This window comes from Bufo bufo, chromosome 4 (genome assembly GCF_905171765.1).
Source record: "Bufo bufo chromosome 4, aBufBuf1.1, whole genome shotgun sequence".
Taxonomy (NCBI): domain Eukaryota; kingdom Metazoa; phylum Chordata; class Amphibia; order Anura; family Bufonidae; genus Bufo; species Bufo bufo.
In genome coordinates, this window is record NC_053392.1 from 246,342,206 (window position 1) to 246,358,018 (window position 15,813).

General features: G+C 44.6%; 1 protein-coding gene across 2 annotated transcripts in view; it reads right to left on the reverse strand.

Annotated features, from left to right (window-relative positions):
* The window catches only part of DIS3L2 (DIS3 like 3'-5' exoribonuclease 2), a 349,324-nt gene that overhangs the window by 207,261 nt on the left and 126,250 nt on the right, over nucleotides 1-15,813 (reverse strand). For both annotated transcript variants that reach the window (XM_040428436.1, XM_040428435.1), the window contains one exon: nucleotides 10,254-10,437. In XM_040428436.1, the coding sequence (XP_040284370.1) occupies nucleotides 10,254-10,437 (184 nt within the window). The remainder of the gene's footprint in view (nucleotides 1-10,253; nucleotides 10,438-15,813) is intronic.

Here is a 15,813-nt window from a genome sequence, read left to right on the forward strand (position 1 = left end):
GAGAGCGGTTATCTGGACACATCAGAGGGGCACTTGCAGGCCCTAATTTGCATATCGTAATAAAGTGTTTTTTTCCATTTGTGGACATGTGAAGGACACAATACAGGTACTATTTTTATGTAGGGGGAACTGTGCTAAATCATGATATGAGCGGTCTAAAACACTCAAAAGGTAGGTGACAGACTCCCTTTAAAATGTAGAAAATCCACACTATCGACACTCACTTTGTATAGACTTTGATGAACTTCTACTAAAACTTTAACATATTATAGTAATTTCTCTGAATAATGAAATTGACTTTACAGGTTGCAGAAGCGAACCAGGATTTTCTCTTCATTTTAAGAAACCACATTCTATCTTATGCTAGAGTCATCTATCCAAGCACAGCAAATTAGCAGGCGCTGCAAAATAAGCTTTCCAAGACTCATCTTTATATATTGGACTTCTGACGAGAAAGAGATTAAACTCCCTTTTGCTGAAAGTTGATCTGCAGGGAGATTTCAACAAGTGTTTGTGGGCTTCCGGAATAGCAGGAAAAAGCCTATATTCAATTTAAAATAACAACTGCGCAGCAGAATGGAAAGGGAGGTTATGTATGGTGACATGCAAGGGAAAAAACTATAGTGAGCAGCTTTGTGCATCCGGAAACTTTTTCTTCAAAATAGTTTTTATGAATAAGGCTACTTTCACACTAGCGTTTTTGCTGGATCCGGCAGGGTTCAGCAAAAACGCTTCCGTTACTGATAATACAACCATCTGCATCCATTATGAACGGATCCGGTTGTATTATCTGTAACATAGCCAAGACGGACCCATCATGAACTCCACTGAAAGTCAATGGGGGACGGATCAGTTTTCTATCGTGTCAGATTGCGTCAGAGAAAACGGATCAGTCTTTCTCCACATCCCAGGACGGAATGCAAACTACAACATGTTGCGGTTTGCTCTCCGGTATGGGAACGCAACTAAATGGAACGGAATGTATTATGGAGCATTCCTTTCTGTTCAGTTGACAATGAAAGGAATGCTCAGTTGACAATGAATGGGGACAAACCAGAAACGGCGGATCTCAATACCGGAAAACTAAAACGCTAGTGTGAAAGTAGCCTTAGAGGGGTTGCCAGATATTTTAAAACTTGTCAAAAAGCTAGCTATTGCTGGCCTCAGAAAACAATATTGCTTACCGGTAATTGGTTTTCTTGATACCCATGACTGCACCCCCAAAATTTTCCCTTCCCCAAAAATTACCGGTAAGCAATATTGTTTTCCCTTCACCCATGACGGCACCTCATTCGAGATAGACTATTAATAAGGAAATTAGGGAGGGACCACCGCCTGAAGCACCTTCCTACCAAAGGCGGTATCTGCGTGAAGTTGGAGCCTGTAATGCTTCAAGAACGTGTGTGGAGAACTCCACGTTGCTGCTCTACAAATTTGAGCCAGAGAGGCATCCGCCTTCTCGGCCCAGGACGTAGCCACCGCACGGGTGGAGTGAGCTCCAAATCCCGAAGGGGGCGAGAGACCTTGTGCTAGGTAGGCTTCGGAAATGGCCCTTTTGACCCATCTAGCCATGACTGCCGTGGACACTTTCCACCCCTTATTTCTACCCCAAAACTGAATAAAGGAGGTTTTCGCCCAACCTCCAGGCCGAGGTAGACTCCAAATAAGCTAACAAACATCTTTTGACGTCCAGGCAATGATATTCCCTTTCTAAATTATTGGAAGGATTTGTGCAGAAAGATGGAAGAACAACATCTTGACTTCTGTGGAAGTCCGTAACCATTTTTGGCTGGAAGGACGGGAGAGGCCTAATAATAACTTTGTCATCTAAGATCTGGGTATACGGTGGAAAAGCCGAGAAGGCTTGAATCTCTGAAATCCTTCTAGCTGAAGTAATGGCCAATAAAAAGGACATTTTAAAGGAGAGCATATCTATGGGGATTTCTGACAGAGGTTCAAAAGGTTTCTGCGACAGGGCCGTCAAGACAGTGTTTAAATCCCAAGGGGGGGGACAAAGGTCTTATCGAAGGGTGGATCCTGGAGGCCGCTGAAAGAAACCTCTTAACCCAAGGATGAAGGGCCAGCTGTGTATCGAAAAAGTAACCTAAAGCTGCCACATGCACCCTCAGGGTGGAAGCCCTAAGCCCTTTATCGAGACCAGCTTGAAGAAAGTCTAGGACTCTTGAGACGTTTAGAGGAGAGAAGGGGTCAGGATTGACTCCTAAGAAGGAGAATACCTCCCAGATCTTATTATATTTCCTAGCTGTAGTAGTAGCTTTCCTACTTCCCAGAATGGTGGTCACTACTGATTGGGACAGACCCCGACCTAACCAAATCCCCCTTTCAGTCTCCACACTGCCAGGTGCAAAATTTTTGGATTGGGATGCAGGATTGGGCCTTGATGCAATAGATCCTCCCGGGGAGGCAGAATCCATGGAGGGGCTATCGCTAAGTCTAGGAGGCAGGAGTACCAGGACCTTTTCGGCCATACTGGGGCAACTAGGGTAATTATCACTTTCTCCCTCTGGACCTTCTTCAGGACCTGCGGAATTAGGGAAAAAGGAGGGAAGGCATAACCCTCCTCCTGAGACCAGTCCTGTGCCAATCCGTCCGGGGCTGTTGGATTGTCCAAACGATTTAGGGAGAAGAATCTTTCCACTTTATTGTTCTTCTTGGAGGCAAACAGGTCCACTGTGGGGAGGCCAAATTTCTGAGTTAACTGGGAGAATACCTCTGGGTTTAGACACCAATCTCCCTGTCTTAGCTGGACGCGGCTCAGAAAATCGGCCACTACATTCTCCTTCCCTTTTATGTGAACTGCCGACAGGGATAGATGTTTCTGTTCTGTTAACTGGAAAATCTGGTGACAGAGTATTGCCAGAGAAGGTACCCTTGTTCCACCTTGATGGTTGACGTATGCGACTGTTGTTGAGTTGTCAGAGTATAGAATTACTTTCATGTGGGATATATCCGGAACTATCGCTTTTAAACGCCATTTCCACTGCCTTTAGTTCTTTGAAGTTTGAGGTGGCTTTCCTGGTGTTCAAATCCCACCTCCCTTGCCAGCCTTTGTTCTCCGAGTGAGCCCCCCACCCCCATGGGCTGGCATCCGTAGTTATTAGTATCGGATCCCAAAAGGACCAGGGCACCCCTGCTGAAAGATTCTCTGGCACTGTCCACCAAAGTGGAGACATACTCGCCTCCGCGGATAAATGGAAAGACTGGTCTAACGACTATTTGCAGCCGTCCCATTGGCGCAGGATACATGACTGAAGCTTCCTCGTATGGGCCTGCGCATATGGGACCGCCGGAATTGTTGCTGTCAGGTGGCCCAGTACCGCCATTGCCCTTCTGAACGAGCAGAGGTAAGAACTGAAAAGATCCCAGACATGTTCCCTGATGGAGATCATCTTGGTGGACGGGAGGAAAGTTTTTTCTACCCGGGAATCTAACAGGATGCCTAAAAACACACAAGTCTGAGATGGTGACAGGCAAGGCTTTTTCCAATTTATTTTCCAGCCCAGGTTTTTCAACAGGGAGCAGGAAACACCAATGTTCTGGATTAACTTTTCTTTGGTCTGGGAAATAAACAGGAAGTCGTCTAGATATGGCAGCAACGGAACCCCTGACAATCTTAGAAAGGAAGCCACCTCCGCAATCACTTTTGTAAAGATTCTGGGGGCTTGTGAAACCCCAAAGGGTACGGCTTTGTACTGCAGGTGTAGACACTTTCCCTGAAACCAGACCGCTGTCCTTTTTCTCCAATTTTGGGAGGACACATGAATTGGCACATGGTAATATACGTCCTCTAAGTCCAGAGTCGCCATCCAGCAGTCTCTTGCTAGGAGATCTATGGTTGATCTTATGGTCTCCATGCGAAACTTCTTGTATCTGAGGAACCTGTTTAGCTTCTTTAAGTTTAGGATCACTCGGAAGGAGCCATTGTTTTTTTTTTTTACTAAAAAAAGAGGGGAGTAAAATCCCTTGCCTCTCTCTGCCTGTGGAACCGGGACTACTACCCTCTTTCGTAGAAGCAACACCTCTGACTCTAAGGCCTGTCTCTTGATTTGGTCCTGGGGGCAGTCTGTCTGAACGAATGAATCCCGGGGATGGGTCAGAAACTCCAACCGGAGCCCTTCTTCGATCCCCCCCAGGATCCACCCGTTTTTGGTTACCGTCTTCCAGGCTGGGAGAAAAAGAGATAATCTTCCCCCTACCTGGGATTCGGAGTCATTGTTTATCCTTAGGCCTTTGGTCCTGGGGCTTAAAAAGGAAGCCGCCGGATTTTTTAGGGAATCTATCTTTTTCCCTTCTTTCATACTGTCTACCCCTTTGTTTTTTATTCTGGTATCTATGAAAAAAGGGGGGGCGATGAGAAACCAGAAAGCCCTTTTTGTCTGAGGCTTTTTCAAGTATGTCGTCAAGAGATGACCCAAAAAGCCTGTCACACTCACAAGGGATGGAGCACAGTCCGGCCTTCGAGCCCTGATCTGCTTTCCAGGATTTCAGCTAGATCGCTCTCCTCGCCGCATTGGTCATGGCGGATGATCTGGCTGAAAACCTAATCACATCTGTGGAGGCATCTGCTAAAAAGTCGGCGGCCTTAAAAAAGGTAGGAAGGGAGGCCAAAACTTCTTCTCTTGGCTTTTTTTCCCTGAGATGCTGTACTAACTGTTCCAGCCAGATATGCAGTGATCTTGAAACCCATGATGCAGCGACAGCAGGTCTCAGGCTGGTAGAGGACGATTCCCACGCCTTCTTTAAATAAAAATCTGCCTTTTTGTCTAAAGGGTCAGATAGGCTACCCAAGTCATCAAACGGTAAAGCAGACTTCTTGGCGATCTTTGCTACCGGGGCGTCTACTGTAGGGGCCTTGTCCCAAATAGCTGCTACTTTCTCATCAAAGGGATATTTCCTTTTAACTGAATTTGGAATAAAAAATTTCCTATCAGGATTTTTCCATTCCTTTCTAATTAATGCTTGTATGTTTTCGTGAATGGTAAAAACCCTACGCTTCCTGGGGCCTAAACCCTGAAAAACTAGATCTGCTGTTGACTTAGCCTGTTTCACATCCTCTAGCTCCATTGTCGCTCTGACTGCTTTAAGATTTTGCGTGTCCTCAGGTGAAAAAAAGGGGCTCCCTGCTTCCTCATTTTCTGACGATGTAGGGTCGTCAGAAAATAACTGACCCGCTTCTTTTTCCTCCATGTCGGAGAGGTCTAAATCAGAATCCCTAACTTCCGGGGATTTCTCTGGTGGCCTATGGCGGCCTTTATTCAAAGACCTTAAGGAGGCCTTGACCTCGGATCTTATTAAGGACCTCATATTCTTGGAGAGACTCAGATTCTTCCGCCACCAATTTATCAATGCACGGCATGCATAACTGTTTAGAATAGGAGGATGCCAGGGCCACTTTGCATCCCGCACACTCCTTATGTTTTGTCTTTGAAGCCGCTTTTTTGGGGGTCTTTGCCACCTACAACAACCAAACAAACAACACCCCATTAATAAAAAAAAAAAAGATCCACCTCACCACTGATCTTTTGTCCCCACTCCTCAGGACTGGTACCGGACTGACAGGCCTCGAGGGTTCCAGGGGTTCGGCGCGTCCATCTACTGGCTCAGACATTTTTGTTGGAAAAAGAGCCTCTTCAATACAGCACTGTGTGCTACATCAGCTGGCTGAATTCCCCCCGCAGCCACATTTATATTTTAAAAGACGCGCCTAGGCTATTCCGGCGCTTTCCCCTACTTCCGGGTTAAGCCCCGCCCCCCTGCATCGGAAGCGCGCGCATGCGCAGACGCCTCCCTGACGCCAACAGGAGGCCGGGCACAGACGCTGAACAGCATGAGGGAAGCCGCCTGAACACTGCCACAGCGGCTCCCTCGGGATCGGCGCCGGAATGCGGGGGAAAGGCAGACTATAGGCAGCGGCCCCTGAGAGCCTTCAGCCGCCTGGGGGAGGCCACCTACCGGATAAAAAACCTGGGCCTCCCCCCAGCTGCAGGTGAGAACCATTCTTTAAGAATCTTCCCAGGAACTTCCTATCCGGAGGACAGGAAACCTGAACTGGTGCTTGGTGGGGGTGTGAACCTTTTATCTTCTCAGGTTTCCTGTCCCGGATGGGAGGTCCCTGGTTGCATGGGGTGCAGTCATGGGTGAAGGGAAATAGTGTACCATTCATGCACACGACTGCTGACACCAGTGAATGGCTGCAGTGGTTGCGTGAATGTTGTACAGCACATGACATCTGCAGGACCAGCTAGTAGAGGATTAGCGGTGCCGAAACGGCAGGACTTATCACAATGAACATGGTGTTTGAGCTGCAGGCAGTAAGTTATAGGGCAGGACGAGCTGAGCAGATTGATATATAGTTTAGGAAAAGATTCTTGACTTTTATACATTTAAATATTAAATTCCTGCTCATTTTGAGCTTTGAAGTCAAGAAGGCGGTCCCATCAGTGAAAGCCATATCTGTATACACAGTCATAGAAGGAAGGCTGTCAATCACTGATAGGGCTGCCTCCCTAAGCCCAGAATGAGCAGGAATTTAAAAGGTTAAAAAAAAAAATGACAAGTTAAGCTACTTTCACATTATCGTTACACATTCCGTTACAATAATATAACCGCATGCATCCGTCATGAATGGATCCGGTTGTATTATGTCTTCTATGGCCATGACTGATCAGTCATCAACACCATTGAAAGTCAAATTATGGACTGATCCGTTTTCTATTGAGTCAGAGAAAACAGATCCGTCCCCATTGACTTACATTATACGTCTTGCACCCCACCACATCACGGACAGAGAAACACTGCTTGCAGTGTTTTTCTGTCCGCGATGGGGACGCAACCAAACAGAACGGAATGTATTTTAGTGCATTCCGTTTTGTTCAGTTTTGTCCCCATTGACAATGAATGGGGACAAAACTGAAGAGTTTTCTTCCGCTATTGAAATCCTATGACGATCTCAATAGCGGAATTGAAAACGCTAATGTGAAAGTAACCTTATACTGAATCTTTCCCCATAAAACTATATATCAATCTGCTCAGCTTCTCCTGCTCTATAACATGCTGCCCATAGCATACTTTGCATTTTCATGTCAACATGTTCCCTTTAAAAAGTGAACCTATCACCACAAAATCAGGAGCAGTCTGCAGACAGCATGTTATAGAAGTGGAGAAGATTGATATATAGTTTTATGGGTAAAGATTCAGTAAAACGTGTAATTCATACACTAAGTCCACCCTATGACTCACATTACCTATACAGTCACCAAAAGAAAAAATATTCAGATTTGAAAAAAAATAAAAATAAAATCTGAAATGGGTCAGCAAACAGGCTAGCTTTTGCCCATAGATCTTCAATTAAATCTACCAGGAGACTTCTGCTCTCCTATCTGGAGCAAGATAGTATACAGGGAAAGAAGCCGAGCTCTGTGATGTACAGATTTGGAGCAGAATTTGAGTAAGGCCTCAAAGTTTGCTTAAACACATGACCGTATTTTCGGGCCGCATCCGATCAGCATTTTTTGTGGATCACAAGCAGACCCATTCATTCCTATAGGGCCACAGAAAATTAGGAAAGCTCACGGATGTCATCTGTGCGCCGTCCAGATGCGTGCGGCTGATACACAAAAGGTAGAACATGTCCTATTCTTGTCCATTTTGTGGACATGAACAGGCATTCCTACAAAGATGCTGCAGCATGCACACAGGCAGTATCCGTATTTTGTAGATCTGCCTTTAGCGAACTGCAAAATACATAGGATCTTGTGCATCAAAAGCACAATAAAATCCTGATAGGAGAGTCCAGCTTTTCCTGCCTACACAGAATGACAGACCGTTCTCCAGCAATCAGTGGGTAAACATATGCTGGCAATCGTCCTGAGTGGGGGGAGTGATGCAGAGAAATCCTGATGCACTAAGGCTGGGTTCAGACCTGAGCGTTTTACAGCGCGTTCAAACGCGCTGTAAAACGCTCAACACATGAAAACCAATGCTTCCCTATGGCCCTGGTTCTCACTTGAGCGTTTTACAGCGCGTTTTACAGCGCGTTTTACAGCGCGTTTGAACGCGCTGAAAAACGCCCTACGCTCAAACAAGTTCTTGAGCTTCTTTGGGGCGTTTTGACGCGCGTTTGTGGCCATAGGACACTGCAGTCAATCACACAAACGCGCGTCAAACGCGCGTTTACTATTGCAAAAAACGTGCATAAAAACGCGCGACAAAAACGCGCGTTAAACGCGCATATAAAATGCGCTCAGGTCTGAACCCAGCCTAAAGGGCTGGGCTAGCCCTCGGAGCATCGCTTCACCTTGACCTCATCCTTTCCACTGTCGCCACTCCCCCTCCAGCACTGACTGACAGGGCCAGGCATCCTTAGGCCCCTTTCACACGGGCGAGAATTCTGAGCAGGTGCAATGCGTGAGGTGAACGCAATGCACCTGCACTCAATCTGGATCAATTTACTTCAATGGGGCTGTGCAGATGAGCGGCGATTCTCACGCATCACTTGTGCGCTGTGTGAAAATCAGAGCATGTTATATATTCTGAGTTTTTCACGCAATGCAGGCCCTATAGAAATGAATGGGGCTGCGTGAAAATCGCAAGCATCTGCAAGCAAGTGCGGATGTGGTGCGATTTTCACGCATGGTTGCTAGGAGATGATAGGGATGAGCAACCCCGGACCCCATTAAAGTAAATTCACTGTATTATTTTCCCTCATAACAAAGTTATAAGGCAAAATAATAGCATTCTTAATACAGAATCCTTAGTAAAATGTGCCTTGAGGGGTTAAAAACTAAAAAAAAAAAAATTTAACTCACCTCATCCACTTGATCGTGCAGCCGGCATCATCTACTTTCAGGACCTGTAAAAGGACCTTTGATGACGTATCTTCTATCTTCATTCATCAGGACCTGCGCTGACGTCACCACGCTGTGAGCGCTATTACGTCATCAAAAGGTCCTTTTGCAGGTCCTGAAAGAAGACGATGCTGGCTGCGCGATCAAGTGGATGAGGTGAGTTATGTTATTATTTTTTAAACCTCAATTGACATAATACTTGCATTCTGTATTAAAGAATGCTATTATTTTCCCTTATAACCATGTTATAATGGAAAATAATAAAATCTACAGAACACTGAACCCAAACCCGAACTTCAGTGAAGAAGTCCGGGTTCGGGTCTGGGTACTACATTCAGTTTTTTCTCACGCGTGTGCAAAACGCATTGCATTCGTGCGGAAAAAACTGAACATCGGAACACAATCGCAGACAAAACTGACTGCAATTGCGTACCTACTCGCGTTGTTTTCCCGCAATGCTCCCTGAACGCATTCAGCCCTCACCCGCGACGCCCGTGTGAAGGGGGGCTTACTGCTCTGATGCCTAGCCCTGAAATCGCACTCGTAGATTACATTTGGCGCATCTTGTTCAGCTGTCCACGCTTAGACATGCGAATTGTGCATGTGCAGATTTTAATCTCGCTGACACAAAAGCAATATTTCGAGTCAGGCTTTTTTTTTTGCAGCCAAATCTCTGCTGGACCACATCCTACTTAATTGGGCCAGCGGGCACTCCATTTGCATCCAGCAGTTCTGGATATATTCTTTGCTAGAACATCCTGCCGGAATTCATTTTTTGATATATATTCTGTTTAAGGCTAGTTTCACACCTTCCAGAATTCACACCGCAGGGGTGAAACTAGCTTAAAAGCATTTTATTCTATTTTAATTGTACAAAGTGCAACTAAAACATATCTTTCATGTGCTGCAGAACATGTCCGCGTTATACAAGTGAGTAAAATAAAAAACAGAGGATACGTAGTCTACTGTGTACTGGGACGGGGCTAGAATGCGTGGTGTGGGCTACTGCTTGTATTTTTCAATTTTTTTATTTTACACTTTGTGCACATGTAAGGCCATAAAAGACTTTTTTTTTTAACTACCAATTTCATACTAACCTCACTTACAGGGGGAATACAGCTTCCTGACTGTACTGGGAGCAAATGTGGGTCCTTTAAGACCCAGCAGCTTCTACAGCTACCTGGCAATCACAAGATCAATGGAACCTGAGCAGGAAGCAGTATTGCCACTACCTGAACTGTATTCAGAGCAGAGCACTCATTTTATGGAGATCCCAGCTGTCATTGACAATAGGCCATCTCTGCCAGGACACACGCTCATACTGGGAAAACTATGTATATGCAATTTTCACATTCAATGTTTTTATAGAAACGAAAATATACTTACGATTGTCAGTATTGCAAGATAATCTAGTCTGGAGGTCTTCTTCTAAGCCACACTCAAACTGGGCCTCTATAATGAGATCTGGGCTCTTCGATCCATCCCGTACATGATGTGAAGTTGCAGTAAGCCTCGCTGTGTCTGTCAGAGCAGATGTTTTGTCACCATCACAAACCTCTGGCTTTACAACCTGTATCCAAAAAAATATATATATATATATTTTAAGAACAGGTCTACATGAATATTGAAGAGCATTGTTAACCAAGAAGACATGGTCATGTCCAATGTTCATACTACAGGTAGTGGCAGGGTCAGGGTAAAAGCCTACCACTAAACGGCCATGAGCAACGTACAGGTACAAAGGGAACTCTACAATACTGCAGCAACCATTAACAGACAGAGGGGGGAAAAAAAGACAGTCAACACTTTTTACAAGAGTAAGACATTTTGCTAGCATTCATACATCTCCTTTATAATGTCACACTCATTCAGAACAGGTGGCTCAGTGGTTAGCATTGGGGTCCTAGGTTCGAATCCAACCAAGGACAACATCTGCAAGAAGATTGTACGTTCTCTCTGTGTTAGTTTCCTCCGGGTAATCCGGTTTCCTCCCACAGTCCAAAAAGACATACTGATAGGGACTTTAGATTGTGAGCCTCATTGGGGACAGTGTGATGCTGATGTCTGTAAAGCGCTGCGGAATATGTCAGCGCTATAAAAGTGCGCAAAATAAATAAGACAAAATTCCCCAATCACATCCGTGATTCCTGAATGGCATATCCACAAGAACCTCAGCTATTGGGAGAACGATGGCACAAGCAATTTTCTCCACAGAAGCTGATGAAGAGGCAGCCATGCCCAAACACAACCCTCACTAATGAACTTAAGGAGAGTCAAGTAAAGAACGGAGCACAGAGGCTCAGCTTACTGTAATCCCCACGTGATTTCTTCTGGGGAAATCATGACAGTCCAGCTCCGCCAATAGGTGAGGATCCCAGATAGGGAAAACACACGTATCAGGCATTTGTGTCACATTTGATTTGCCAAGGAAGTTTAAGGAACACCACATTCATTGGGATTAGACTGGAATAATGCTCAACTAAGCATAACTCGACAATTATAAAAGGGTCAATATACAGGATGGGCCATTTATATGGATACACCTTAATAAAATGGGAATGGTTGGTGATATTAACTTCCTGTTTGTGGCACATTAGTATATGTGAGGGGGGGAACTTTTCAAGATGGGTGGTGACCATGGCGGTAATTTTGAATCCAACTTTTGTTTTTTCAATAGGAAGAGGGTCATGTGACACATCAAACTTATTGGGAATTTCACACGAAAAACAATGGTGTGCTTGGTTTTAACGTAACTTTATTCTTTCATGAGTTATTTACAAGTTTATCTTTGTTAACAGCCATTGACATGTTGCCGAGGTTAACACTTGAGGAGCGGATAGAAATTGTGTTGATGTCTGGTGAACGCAGTAACCGGGTCATTGCAGCAGATTTCAATGCAAGACACCCTACGAGACCACCCATCTCCCATGCTACAGTTAGCAAACTGCTTGCTAAGTTTCGTGAAACTGGTTCAGTGTTGGATTTGCCAAAATGTGGACGCATGAAATCTGTCTCTAATGAAGAAACATCAGTGGCTGTCCTAGCTTCATTCAGCAAGAGCCCACAGCGTAGCACTCGCCGCATGTCACTGGAGAGGGGCATTAGTCGAACATCCCTTCGGCAGATATTAGCTACTCACTAATGGCACCCTTACAAACTCCAGCTACTGCAGCATCTCGACGAGGATGACCCAGATCGGCGCAATGAATTTGCAGAATGGGCAGAACAAAAATTGAAACAGGACCCTCAGTTTACGCAGAAGATTTTGTTCAGTGATGAGGCAAACTTTTATGTGAATGGTGAAGTTAACAAACAAAACCACCGCTATTGGTCTGACACTAACCCACATTGGATAGATCCCTTCAAGACTGTTGGAACAAAAAAATTGATGGTATGGTGTGGTATATGGGGTACAAAGATAGTGGGGCCATTCTTCACCAATGGAAACCTCAAGGCCACTGGATATACGAAATTGCTACATGATGATGTGTTTCCCTCTTTATGCACTGAAGCTGGCACGTTCCCTGAGTTTTTCCAGCAAGATGGTGCACCACCACATTATGGGTGTCAGGTCCGAGCATTCCTAGATGAACAGTTTCCTGGAAAGTGGATTGGTCGTCGTGGGCCAGTTGAATGGCCCCCAAGGTCTCCCGATCTGACCCCCTTAGACTTATCGTTGGGGTCATCTGAAAGCAATTGTCTATGCTGTGAAGATACGAGATGTGCAGCACCTGAAACTACGGATACTGGAAGCCTGTGCTAGCATTTCTCCTGCGGTGTTGCTATCAGTGTGTGAAGAGTGGGAGAAGAGGGTTGCATTGACAATCCAACACAATGGGCAGCACATTGAACACATTTTATAAGTGGTCAGAAACTTGTAAATAACTCATGAAAGAATAAAGTTACGTTAAAACCAAGCACACCATTGTTTTTCTTGTGAAATTCCCAATAAGTTTGATGTGTCACATGACCCTCTTCCTATTGAAAAAACAAAAGTTGGATTCAAAATGGCCGCCATGGTCACCACCCATCTTGAAAAGTTTCCCCCCTCACAAATACTTATGTGCCACAAACAGGAAGTTAATATCACCAACCATTCCCATTTTATTAAGGTGTATGTGTGCAATATGCTTCTTTTGAAGACTTGTTCACGCAACATCTGTGCCCTAAGTGCACAAACTGTGGCTTTTGATAGTTTCTCAATAAACAAAAATGGTTAAATCTGATTACTAGGGCCAGATGAAGGGTGGGATTGAACAAAACTGCCATCGCCACACTTTGTGCATCTTGCAATGTATTCTGCTATATAAAAAGTGTAGAGAAATAATTGAGGGCGAGTACAGTGTTTATCTGCTACGATCCAAAAACACAGTTTTCACATCTTATGGATCCAAGTTTTTTTTGGTTGCTAAAACTTAAAACTATACATTGAGGAGATAATCTGCTGACATTTTAATATGCCATATTTCTCCACTAACATTAATCTGTAATGTTGATTATATTCAAAGAAGCCCTTCGGGTTTTCATTTTTATATTTTAACATTTTTTTTTTTTTTTTTTTAACATTTCTTTATGGGAATTTGTTTATGTGAGCTCAAGTCTGACCACCAGCCAAGGGCTTGCTCTAATGCAGGGATGGTCGACCTGAGGCTCTCCAGCTTCTGCAAAACTACAACTCCCAACATGCCCAGACTACCTACAGCAGGGCATGCCTGCTCTAATGTGTAAACCGGAACTCGTGTCTCCAGTATAGTTCTATGGCATGTACAGTAGGTTCACATCGGTCTCCCTGCCTCCTACATCTAAGAGCTGACAGAGGAAAGATGAGAGGGCAAAGAGGCTCAAGCTGCATAACACAGGAATACATGGAGACCCAGCAATTCTGTGTCCCTGATACATCATGGCTGCCCTGTCAGAGCAGTACAGTATGGTGACACTCTGTTCCCGCTATCTCTGCAAAGCCAGGAATGATGGGAAAGGTAAGATTCATTAGGAAAACCGTATGTGAGGGAAAGAAGTAATCACTATGTCTGACAACACACAAATTATACATTAAATAAAACAGGTATTCACAAGTCATGCACAAGAGCCTCCATCTTATTCTTTAATAGCGCACTATAGAGGCAAAGAAAAAAAATCCTGGAGTGCTCCTTTAAGCTGCATGTTCATGTTTAGGCCATGTTCACAGAGCACAGCTTTGGGCTATATTTTGCATTAGTTTTTAAAGTCAACACCAAGAGTGGAAACCAAAAAAAGTACAACAGAAAGATTTAGGGTAAGGCCACACATGGCAAACACTGATTTTCTGCAGCAGAATTGCGCATGGAAAATCGGCAGCGTTTACGGTTTAACAGATCTCATCCACACGCTGTGAAAAATCTGATGTGTGCTGTGGATTTTAAATGGCCAGTATGTTAATTTATTGCAAGATTTCCGCCTTTGCAATACAGAAGGAGGAACCAGGAGCAGAACCTGCAGCATGTCTAATTAATCCTACAACAAATTCTAGCAATCAGAATCAATTTATTTGGCCAAATAAGTTTGCACTTAAAAAGGAATTGGAGTTGGCAGTTGCTTCACAGACACAAACAAAACAGTACAAGGACAGACAGTATGGATAGTGCAGGACAATGACAGTATAAGTTTTAGTGGCAATAAACAGGGAGAAGCGTCCATTTTCAGTTCTATGCTGTAATCATGCTTTCAAGTCATAGCAGCTTTAGTGTGGTTCTGCATTAAGCAAGGCAACTGCCTTAGGGAAAAGGCTGTTCCTGTGCCTGGAAGTTTTAGTAGTCACTGAACGGTACAGTCCTGATCAAAAGTTTAAGACCACTTGAAAAATGGCAAAAAATCATATTTTACATTGTTGGATCTTAACAAGGTTCCAAGTAGAGCTTCAACATGCAACAAGAAGAAATGAGAGTGAGACAACACCTTTTTTGAGCATTCAATTGAAAACAACAATTAAACTGAAACAGGTTGTTTTTCAGCTGATCCAAATTTTAGGACCACATGCCTTTAAAAGGCCAAATCTGTGCAAAGATGTGGATTGTCATTTTCTGTCAGGTAGTCACACGTTGTAATGGCAAAGGCAAAAAAACTCTCCCTTTTTGAACATGGTCGGGTTGTTGAACTGCATAAGCAGGGTCTCTCACAGCACGCCATTGCTGCTGAGGTGGGGCACAGTAAGACAGTCATTTGGAATTAAATGATCCTGAGGGTTATTGAACAAAAAAGTCAAGTAGAAGACCCAAAAAAATGTCACCAGCACTGAGCCGGAGGACCCAATTGGCTGTCCGTCAAGACACTGGATGATCCTCGACCCAAACTAAGGCCCTTACTGGTGCTGACTGCAGCCCCATAACCATCAGACGGCATCTGAGACTGAAGGGCTTCAAAAACAAAAAAAGTCTTCAAAGACCTCGTCTCCTTGAACGCCACAGAACTGCTCGTTTGGACTTTGCAAGAGAGCACCAAACATGGGACATTCAAAAAGGTGGAAGAAAGATTTATTCTCCGACGAGAAAAAATGTAACCTTTATGGTCCTGATGGATTCCGACGTTACTGGCATGACAAGCAGATCCCACCTGAGATGTTTTCTACGCGCCACAGTGGAGGGGGCGCCATAATGGTCTGGGGTGCTTTTTCCTTCAGTGGAACAATGGAGCTTCAGGAAGTGCAGGGGCATCAAACGGCCACTGGCTATGTCCAGATGTTGCAGAGAGCATTCCTCATGACTGAGGGCCCTCGTCTGTGTGGTAACGACTGGGTTTTTCAACAGGACAACGCTACAGTACACAATGCCCGCAGGACAAGGGACTTCTTCCAGGAGAATAACATCACTCTTTTGGCCCATCCTGCGTGTTCCCCTGATCTAAATCCAATTGAGAACCTTTGGGGATGGATGGCAAGGGAAGTTTACAAAAATGGACAACAGTTCCAGAC